Below are 11,156 nucleotides of genomic sequence, written 5' to 3'. Positions count from 1 at the left end.
AAAGTATCCCTCAAAGATATCTTACTCTGAACAATACATGGATGAGAAGATGGTGAATGGATAAGCAATTTAGATTTCTTAATGACTTGGCAACTTTCTGGGGAATGGGGAACCTAAAAAGATGGGCTTCAACTTAACCAGGGTGAAACAAGATTGTTGGTTTTAGAGTTTAAAAAGGAGATAGAGAAGCTTTTAAACTAAAACCTAGGGGAAAGTTGGCAGTTGCTTAGGAGCTCATGATTTGGAGTGAGGTATCATTGAATGAAACTACCAAAAAAGTGAGTTTAGGGCATCCCAACAGAGTTTGCAACATAGGCAGAAATAGGAACATAAGAATAGCCATACTATATCAGACCTATGGTCCATCTAGCCCAGTGTCTTGTTTTCAACATTGGCTAAGGAGCCTTTAAAAGCAGAGCAAACAGAGAATAAAGATGGCAAATTATCCCTGTCAGTTGCTAAGCATGTTGTAGATACAAACAAAAACACACTTTGAAATGCTTGTATACAAATACTAGAAGCTTAGGAGACAACATTCAGTTGCTGGCAGTGAGCATTCTTTTAGGTACCGCTTGTTTTATTCCCAGATAATCAGTGCTGAGAACTATGACTGGACATCTGCATTCAATAACTGGGTTTATGTGGCTGGCTGTGCCTTATTCAGTGAAGTGCAATACCTCATAAAAAGGTTCAATTTGACCACTAAAAGTAGGCAGTTAAGTGCTGAATATTGCCAATTCTGTCCTGGACCACCTACAAAATAGCCAGCTTTGAGTTGAGCATTCTGTGGAGATATTCAGGGGCATTTTCTATTTCTTTGACTTTTGATCTTAGAAATGTATGATATGTTCTTATTACTTATTTTTAGTTTATCAGGTACTTTAGCTAGATTGTGAGCCTTTGGGACAGATAGGGGAGTTTTTCTCAAGTACCTAATTTCATTTTAGTTTGATTCTTTGTAAACCGCTTAGGTCAGTAAAACGCAGGAGCGGTAGATCAAATCTTAAATAAACATAAACATAAACCAGTTAAAAGCCACAGAATATCAGCAGATAGCCCCAAACAAATGATTAAAAAAGTCAGGAGCAGTTTATAGCTGGTTAAATACCTTTGAATATTAACCTTCTAAGGAATAAGATGAGAAAGTTAGGAGGCCGATATTCAGCCAGCACTAGGCAGCTCGCCTAAGTGCCACGGTGGGCGCTGACCTTGGATATTCAGTGTTGGTCCATTTCCAATGACCGGCACCAAATATCTGGGGATTTTTTGGCCAGTGCTAGCTTAAGTGAATATTCAGCGTTGGCTGGTCCAGTGATGTGGACTGATATGTCTGGAAATCTACTACTATGTAGGAATGTTTTGACATTCAGGAAACTGTTAAAGACTTATTTTTTCTGCAAAGCAAACAGACCCCTCTATCTTGCACCATGTATCATTCTCCTTGAACTGGATCCTCACACTACTGAATGTATTAGTTTTGTAATTCTGAAACTGTATGTCATTCGGTACACTAATCTGTATTATGTATTTGATGCTGTTCCGCTGGGAGGATGGGCTAAGAACTAAATAAATAAACAATCATATTCCATAAAATTATTCATCCAGCAACTCTCATCAAGGGGGGGGAGGGAAGAGGGACAAGGGCAGGGACAATGACTCCGAAAAGGCAGATGGGCAGATGAGAAACATGGGAGGAGGATAGAGATAAGGGACACAGAGGGAAGGTGGGTGGTTGACATGGAGAGAAATTAAGTGCCAAATGGACAAGGAGACCCTGGCAAGATAGTTAAGAGAAGACAGAGGAAAGCAGAAATCGGAGAATGGAACCAAGACCATTACAAAAATAAAATGAGGAAGTGTATCTAGCAGAACAAGTAGACATCTGGGCTTACGAAAAATACCTCATTCATTGACCTTCGATCTCCAGCATAGTGATGGTAAATCTCTAGCTCTGGGATGAGTCCTCCTTAGTGTCTCTGTTCAGATAACCCCTTTCCTCAGGTCACTTCCTTGGCTCCCAAACCATTTTGGCCTACAGTTGAAATCTCCACAGCAACTCCAGTGATGGAGAGTATATCCAGTGCTGGGAAGATCTCTATGGTCTGTGCCCTGAAAATAGCAAGGCTAGAATAAAATCAAGGTGATATATGTTATATTGTATCATATGCTATGAGTATATCTTATTGGGCCAAATGGATGAACCATGCAGGTCTGTTTTTGCCATCATCTACTATGTTCCTATGTTCTCTTATTGACCTACAAGCACACTCATGCTGCAGTTACCCATGACCTCTTCTTTCTGCCTAGGTTTCTCCTTGGGAATGCCACTCATCAGTGAACTCACTCTTGTGGGAATTTGAATAGCTTGACCAAAGTTAGGTGTTGGGATGATTCGTGCTAAACTGGTATTCTTATAAAGGTCATTCTGCATGGAATCTAATCTAATCTAGTATTTATGAGTTGCTCTATACCTGAAAAGGTTCAAGGCACCGTACAAGTCAAAGGAAATACAACTCTAAAGGAGCCCATAGTAAACGAGGGCAGATAAAGACCAGTCTGCCCATTAGTTACACACATTATAAATTCATGATTAAATTAAATTGTCTTTTTCTTTGATACTTCTGGGCCATAGACCACAAAGTCCACCCGGTACCGTCCTTAGATTCCAACTACTGCAGTTGCCGTTAAAGCTCACTCCAGCCTATCCAAACGACTTTTTCTCCAGCAACGTCCTCCAGGGATTCAAGACAAGGTTAGATAAGTTCCTGCTGAACCAGAACGTACGCAGGTAAGGCTAGACTCAATCAGGGCACTGGTCTTTGACCAGAGGACCGCTGCGTGAGCGGACTGCTAGGCACGATGGACCACTGGTCTGACCAAGCAGCAGCCATTCTTATATCCTCTTTTTTCAAGTTTTGGGAGTTCCCATCAATGCCTTCCTCAGACAATCCTATACCACGTCACCATTTCTTAAAGTTAATCCTAAACCTATCAAGCCTCGACATCAAATTTTGTCCTCTGGTTTTACCATTTTACCTCCCCTGGAAAAGATTTGCTTTGCAATGTTGGAGTATTAAAATGATGACACCAGTCAAAGCAACATGTAAACCGTATTTAGGATATTTGATATACAAAATGGTAAGAGAAAAATAATGAAATAAATGAAATGGGTTCTTGGAGGGGGGGGCGGTTCTTTCTTTGAAAACTCTCTTCACCTTCCATTGTCTTATTTCTCTAGGTAGGCAAATGATGTATGTTCTGTACCAAACTGTAATTTCTCTTGACCACAAATGAGTAATATCTTAATTGAAATGTAAATTTAGATCCAAACTAGAATGGATTAATTGGAAGCCTAGATCTAGATAATCCCTTCCTCCGCCTTAGCCAAGCAAAGAATGTGCAGAAAGTATGAATTGGGACTCTGGGACCTCACCGGGGATTTGGAGTGCTGGGACGGAAACAGATGAGTGGATGTGGTTGGGTGAGTGGGTGAGTGGGTGAGTGGGTGAGTGGATGTGGTTGGGTGAGTGGGTGAGTGGGTGAGTGGATGTGGTTGGGTGAGTGGGTGAGTGGATGTGGTTGGGTGAGTGGGTGAGTGGGTGTGTGGGGCGTGTTTGTTGGACCTTGTTGGTGCTGCGTATGTATGTTGGCTGCTTGGGTTGTTTGTCTGAGGTTCCTAATATAGAAAATGTTGGTTGTAGCTGGTTTATCCATTGTTTTTTGCCTGATTCTTCTTATATTCTTTATGCACTGCTGTTATCCATTGTATTACTCCATGGTTGTACAATCTCTGTTGCAATTGATAAATATAAATTAAAAAAAAGAATGAATGAATGAACTGTGGCAAACTATCAAAGAAGCTTGATTTCAGTAAAGTTTACCACTGCCATTCCATCCCATGTGCGGAGACAGTGTTGTCAGAGTCAGATCAGTACTGCAGGGTTTAAAAAGCAGGAGTCTATGTCCTTGGCTAACGCTGAAAGACTTCCCTCTAACTTACCCCTTTCCTCAATTCTTACTTGAAAATCCTGTGGTTTTCTTGAACACCTTCAGGATGCCCTGTTTAATCTCTTTGGTCCTCACACCATAGACGATGGGGTTCAGAGATGGAGGGACAAGGAGATGCAAAACATTTAGTAAGATTGGGATGTCTGATGGGATTTTTTTTCTACTTTTGTGAGTTATGGCCAAAACCACAAGGATGGTATAAAAAAATAAGATTAGAATAAGGTGAGAAGAGCAGGTACTTAAGGCTTTCATGGCTGCCCCCTCAACCTTCAGCTTCAGCACAGACTGAAGGATGAAACAATAGGAGATGGTGATTAATACCAGGTCACTGCCTAAAAAAGACCAAGCCACAGTCTGCTGGTAAATACTATTTATTGTAATATCTTCACAAGCTAGGGACACTACTGCTAAATTTGCACAGAAGCTATGATCAATTCTTCTTATGGAGCAGTAACTAAGGCGAGCAGCAAGCACAGGGACTGGTAGAACTAAGACCGCATTCCTGATCAGCGAGAAGACAACAGCTTTTACTACAAAGCTATTGGTAATTATGTAGAAATATCGTAAGGGGTTGCAGATTGCAACGTAGCGATCGTAAGCCATGACAAGGAAGATCCCGGACTCCATGCCAAGTAAACAGTGAACAAAGTATATCTGAGCGAAGCAAGCTGTGGAACTGATGGTTTTTGCATCAAACCAGAGGATCCCCAGGAGTTTGGGGGTAACTGTGTTGCACAAACCTAAATCCACCATTGCCAGCATGGCCAGAAAATAGTACATGGGTTCGTGGAGATTTGGATCCGTATAGAACGTGATGAGCAGAGTGATATTGGCCACAATGGCTACAAGGAAGAGAAGAGCCAGGGGGATGGCCAGCCAGTGCTGCCAGCTTTGGATCCCAGGAAAACCCATGAGGATGAACTCGGACACCTCCATGTTGCTGCTGGTGTTGGAGAAGATCATGGTCAAGGGTCGCTGCAAACACAAGGGTGAGAAGAAAGATACAATTTATTTATTTACATTTTTTACAATTATTTTTAGCCTACATGATCTAAACATCCTCAGTTGAGTTACAAAACATCTCAAAATGCCTAAAACGTCCAAATCCCGATTTTGAAAAGGCATCCAACCCTGCAGTACACTTCCCCCTCCGTATTCGCACTTTCGTTAACCGTGATTTCGATTATTCGTGACTTTTTGTTCCCTGGCTCCGCCCCCAAACTTATGTCGCTGCTCCCGGCAGCCATCTTTCTTCCAATTGAAGTTCCGAAAAGTAGACTGTTGGATCATAACCCCTGTCCTATCCGATGGTCTCTAGCTGCCAGCGAAACTGTGTTCAATTTAGATCGATACTTCGGGAGTTCAGGGTACCGCGCATACGGCAAGAGTGTTGGATAGCAGAAGGGAGCGGATAATACTTCAAAACTTTTCTGTGCTTTGTGTTCCAGCTATTTGAGTTCATCAGCAAGCTAAGTCTGCTTTAAGTTACAGCGCTGCAGGTCAGGTTATTTGCAGTTTTTTTTAATCTTTATTAGGGCTTTTTTACAGAAAAACCATGAAAAGTTATTCGCAGTTTTTCGGTATTCGCGGCTATGTTCCGCCTGCATCCACCGCAAATACGGAGGGAGAAGTGTATGTCCAAATCGCAAGGGAGCATGTTGTGGGCTTGATTTGGGTGGGACCAGGATGTCCGGCAGCGATTACCAAAGAAGGACAGGCTACGTTAGATCTGTTTCAGTCACATCCAGGTTGCAAAAAGATGGAGCAGCTGACCGCAGAGGGATTAAGGCACGACACCCACTTCATCTCCCAGTGAAAGTGAATAGGTAAAGGGGATACCAGGCTCCGTGACATTTTCAGGTATTCAACATGCTCCAGGCTAAAAGCCACTTAGTTGAGGCAAGAAGAAAGTCTGAGGAGTCGCCTGGAGCCATTTTCAAATTCCACTTCAACTCTCAGGGTTTTCTCTCCAAAAACAGAAAAATACTTACTGTACCTAATTATATTGTAAAAGATACCCACAAGCCTGAAGGCTATTGAAGTGGTGTACTTTTGCACTGCCTCCTATCACTTACACATCTAAAGAATGTCTTGTGCCCAAATTTTATATTAATGGCTATTTCTTCTTCCATTTGCTCACCTGAATGCTTTACCTGCAGTTCTTAGCTTTTCCTGTTGTCTTCTTTCTGTGATGTCTTGTCATTTATAGTCAGCCTCTTTTCCCTTACTTTATCGGCTACTACTTTTGAGAACCAAAGTGGCCTTCTTTTGCTCTAAAAGGTTTGTTTCCCCTAAAAGAGCTTCTTTTAGTTTTGTCTACTGCTTTTCTGTTTCCCCAAGCTGTTCCCATCCAGCTAGCAATTCCTTCAGGTATTTCCCCATCTTGACAAAACTAGTTTGTTTAAAGTCTAAACCTTTCAACACACCTGAATTGTGAACTACACCATCCAGTGATCTCTAGAAGTCGTGATCAACCACTGTAACATCAAAAACACTCTCCCCCTTTGTGAATATCAGTAAGGCCCCTTCCCGTGGGGCTTCCATCACCAACTGCTGGAACAACTCTCCCTGTAGAGCATCCAAGAGATGTTGCAACAGGGATACCCAAATCTATAGGTACCTGGTATTGTACAAATTCACAAGAATCATATTTGTAACTACTGATATTGTACTTCATGGTATTGTAACCATTCTTCCTCTCTATAAACCACAGTGAAGCTCTTTTAGAGATATTTGTGGTATACATGAATTAAATGAAAGTTATGAGGAAGAGGTAGGGAACAAATTTCACATCTGATCAATGGTAAAGAAAAAACTAATGGAAACAAGTACAGTAATTCCAGTGAGACTTAATGATCAGTCGTATTAAATACTGAAGAAAAAATCTAGGTTTCAGCATCCCCTGGACTACTGTAACCTGCTTCTTACTGGCCTTCTGTAAACCATCTCTGTTGAGAACTCTGCTACACGCCTCATATTCTTTTTTTCTTCCTCGAGTTTCAGCAGCGGGAACCAGCCCACGCCGCCGGAAAGAGAGTCCGTCGACCCGCCTGCAGGCCAATTCTTTTTTTATTGATATACCAGCGGCAGTAACGGCGCGTAGCCATACGGCGCGCCGGCTAAGGCATTGTGAAGTGACATTGAGTAGAGACATTGGTAGAGACACAATAAACGCCGACCAAGAACCTTACTCCACCCCAGCTGCCAACTCTCCAGCCCGCACAACACCCTCAGAGCATTGCCTTACTTCCAATCCAGCAGGGCGGAGAGGTAAAAAACCGCCTTTCCTCTCCTTCTTTCCCCCTCCCCCCAACTCCCATCTCCCTCCGCAAGAAACCTTACCAGACCCTAACTCCTCCATCTCACTAGCCCTCAGTCCCATCCCAGCTCTCAGTCTTAGGCCGAACCCCCCCCCCCTCACTCAATAACAAGATGGCATCCCTCACAACCAAACTCTTATTTGTCCTCTTATTGCTCTCCCTGCTCTCAATAAACTGGAAAACAGCAGGCTATCACTTATCCCCAATTCCAATACTAATGGCAACATACAGACAGAGCTACCCACCCAAGAAACTCCACCCTACAAGAAATCTGATAGAATGCACATTGGCCACCCACGAAAGCATCCCATCCAAATGGGGAAGAAAACCACCTCCCAATGCAAGGACGACAGCTCACAAACCCTCTTCTACACCTAGAAACCTCCTCCACCCAAAGATTATCTCTAACCCCCACAAAAATCACACCTCAATCCCATGTGCATACTTGAACATAAGATCAATCAGCCCAAAGGCAGACCTTATAAAAGATTGGATAGTGAAAGAACAGCTAGGCTGCCTATTCCTTGCCGAAACCTAGCTCTCCTCCGACTCGGACCCAAGCATAACAGAATTCTGTCCAAAGGGATACAAACTTGAAGTAGTCTGCCGAGAAAAAAAGCGAGGAGGAGGTCTGGCCATCCTAGTAAAAAACAACCTAAATATAAAAGTCCTAGACAAACACTCCACCCCCCACTTAGATCTGCTTGCCTGCCAAATCTCCAGTGACTCACTCAAAGGCACTATAACCTGCATCCTCTGCTACATAACTCCAGGAAAATGGATCGCCACAAAACACGAACTTGAAGATTTCATCTTCCAGAATTCTCTAACCTCTACACATAACCTGCTCCTCGGCGACATAAACCTCCACCTAGAAGACCACACCTCCAAACAAGTCGATGGCATAATCTCATACCTCAATGCACTCTCCTACCAAATTCTTTACCCTCAACCCACGCACGAAAAAGGCCACCAACTTGATATTGTAGCTTATATGTCCCAACATCCCCACTCACCAGACATTCATATTTCTAATGGGGCCTGGCACCCCTCCCTCTGGTCAGACCAGTACAAATTTGCATTCATCATCAACTGGGCACAAAACACAAACACGAACCCCACAAAACCTCCTTCAAAACCCGACAAAAAATCGAATCCTCCACATTCTGGGCCAAAGCTGACCACACAATTATCTACTTATACCCTAATGAATTTATATACCAGTGGCGCACCCTGAGCGAAACAATCTTGAATGAGCTAGCCCCAGTAAAGATAAAACACAAAATCTGCAGATCTTCTGACAAATGGTTTAACACAGAACTCCTCCAACTAAAAAGAAATTGCAGACACCTCGAAAGAGTTTGGAGAAAAAGAACCAAGAACACACCAAAATAGCATGGAGAAACTCAATAAAACAATACAAGGTCAAACTTAAAGAAAAACGAAAAGCTTATTACTCCAAACTAATCGTCACAGAAACCCTAGACACAAAGAAACTCTTCCAACTAGTAAAAAATCTCACCAACACCAAGCCATTCCTAGCCACACAAGGAACCTCGCCTCTAACAGCCACCCAACTAGCAGACTACTTCAAAAACAAGATTATCACAATCAGAACTTCCTTCAATAACTCACTAACCCACCTCGACGAGATAATAATAAACCCTACAACAGGAGATGCCACTGCAGCTGACAGGTACTGGGCCAACTTCCCAGTGGTACAATGGTCGGACTTGAACCAACACTATAAAAAATATAACCAAGCATCATGCGACCTGAACAACTGCCCCTCATACCTGCTTACAAATGCCTCCCCCAAATTCAGAGCTAGCCTCATACAATGGATTCAAACTACTCTCACGGAAGATCAATACCCACAAGACCAAGGAGAAATCATAATCACCCAAATACTGAAAGACCACAAAGGCCCAATAGATACCCCTTCCAATTACAGACCCATCACCTCAATTCCATTATATGTTAAACTAATAGAAGGTCTGGTAGCACAATACCTCACAAATTACCTTGAAGACCACAACATACTTCACCCCACACAATCAGGGTTCAGATCCAACCACAGTACAGAGACACTACTAGTACAGGCTACTAGATATAGCCTGACAGCACCTTAGCAAAGGAAGAAGGATGCTGCTTATCCAACTCGACCTCTCTGCCGCATTTGACCTGGTAGATCACACCATACTTCTTCAGATTCTAGAAGCCATAGGGATCTCAGGCAGGGTATACAATTGGTTCCAAGGATTCCTCAAAACAAGAACATACAGAGTAAAAACAAAAGATCTTTTATCGGACCCCTGGTCTAACCCCTGTGGAGTACCTCAAGGGTCACCTCTGTCGCCCATGCTCTTCAACCTCTTCATATCCTCCCTTGGTACCATTCTAGACAACTTAGAAGTAACTTAATTCAGTTAAGCAGATGACATAACCATACTCCTCCCCTTCGACTCACAAGACCCTACTCCAATAGACAACTTGAAAAAAAACACTAGAAGCAGTGGAAAAATGGATGCTAGACCACAAACTGAAGCTCAACCCGGACATAACAAAATTTCTATTGCTTGAAAAGGACAAAACCCCATCTATAACCAAATACCTCATACAGCCCGTTCTTAAACTTCTCGGAGTTACAATAGACAGATGCTGCACCCTGCAGGTCCAAATCAACAAAACTACTCAAAAAGCATTGTTTATCATGCTCAACCTATGAAAAATAAGAAAATTTTTCGACAAAGATCAATACAGACTCATACTCCAATCCCTAGTCCTGAGTCTAGTGGACTACTGCAATATCCTCTACCTATCATGCCCCACATACTTAATAAAACACCTACAGACTGTACAGAACATAGCCCTCAGATTGATCTACTCACTTGGAAAATTTGATCACATCACTAACACCTACCTTGATTCACACTGGCTACCTATACAAGCCCACATTCAATTCAAACTATACTGCCTACTATTCAAAGCACTAAATGGAACTGCTTCCATCCACCTAAATAACCGCCTAAATCGGAACCTCTCATCCAGACAAAGGAGAAACCAGTCCCCATTCTCCTACCCCCCTTTCAAAGGAACTCAGCGCAAAAAGATGTACGACCACCTACTAGCAACACAGGCAGCAAAATTGGACCCCTACATCTCCAACCTGCTCACAGCAACAACTGACTTCCAAAACGTTCCGAAAAGAAATCAGAACCCTGCTATTCAGAAAATTTATCCAGATAGCTTAACCCCCTTCCCCTCCCCCCTTACAATTCCCCTCCCTCTCACCCTCTCTACCTGTATTATCCCCCTAAGACTCAACAATGTAACCAGCTTCCACTCTTTAACTACCTCGTAATCTTCCGCTTCATCTGACGTTTTCCTAATTTTTCTACCTATCTTGTACTCTCTTCTCAAAACTTTATTATGAAACCAGCTCCTGAATTGTATAATGTAACCAGCTCCTTAATTGTAACTTTTTTCCTGGAAATGTCCAGTTATCTACTGATGTAATCCACTTAGAACTGCAAGGTACAGGCGGAACAGAAGTCAGTAATGTAATGTAATATTCTGCCAATGTCACTATGCCCTCATTATCACTCTCCTCAAGTCACTTCATTGGCTTTCTATCCATTTCCACATATAGTTCAAAGTCCTATAAGTATCTCCTCAATATCTCTCCTCTTCCCCCCCCCCCCAGGCATTCTGCTCAATGGATAGGTCTCTTTTATCTGTAACCTTCTCCTCTACAGCCAACTCAAGACTCCATCGCTTCTACTTTGCTGCATCATATACCTGGAACAAATTGCTTGACTCGGTACA

General features: G+C 42.6%; 1 protein-coding gene across 1 annotated transcript; it reads right to left on the bottom strand.

Annotated features, from left to right (window-relative positions):
- Window positions 1–4,008: 4,008 nt before the first annotated feature.
- On the bottom strand, window positions 4,009–4,962 carry LOC117362302 (olfactory receptor 56A4-like). The gene has a single exon (XM_033948494.1). It carries the CDS (start codon window positions 4,942–4,944, stop codon window positions 4,009–4,011), a length of 936 nt encoding a protein of 311 aa, XP_033804385.1. The 5' UTR covers window positions 4,945–4,962.
- Window positions 4,963–11,156: the final 6,194 nt, after the last annotated feature.

The sequence above is a fragment of the Geotrypetes seraphini genome, chromosome 6 (genome assembly GCF_902459505.1).
Source record: "Geotrypetes seraphini chromosome 6, aGeoSer1.1, whole genome shotgun sequence".
Lineage (NCBI taxonomy): Eukaryota > Metazoa > Chordata > Amphibia > Gymnophiona > Dermophiidae > Geotrypetes > Geotrypetes seraphini.
Note: the sequence above shows the minus strand (reverse complement) of the source record. Positions and strands in the feature narration are given on the sequence as shown.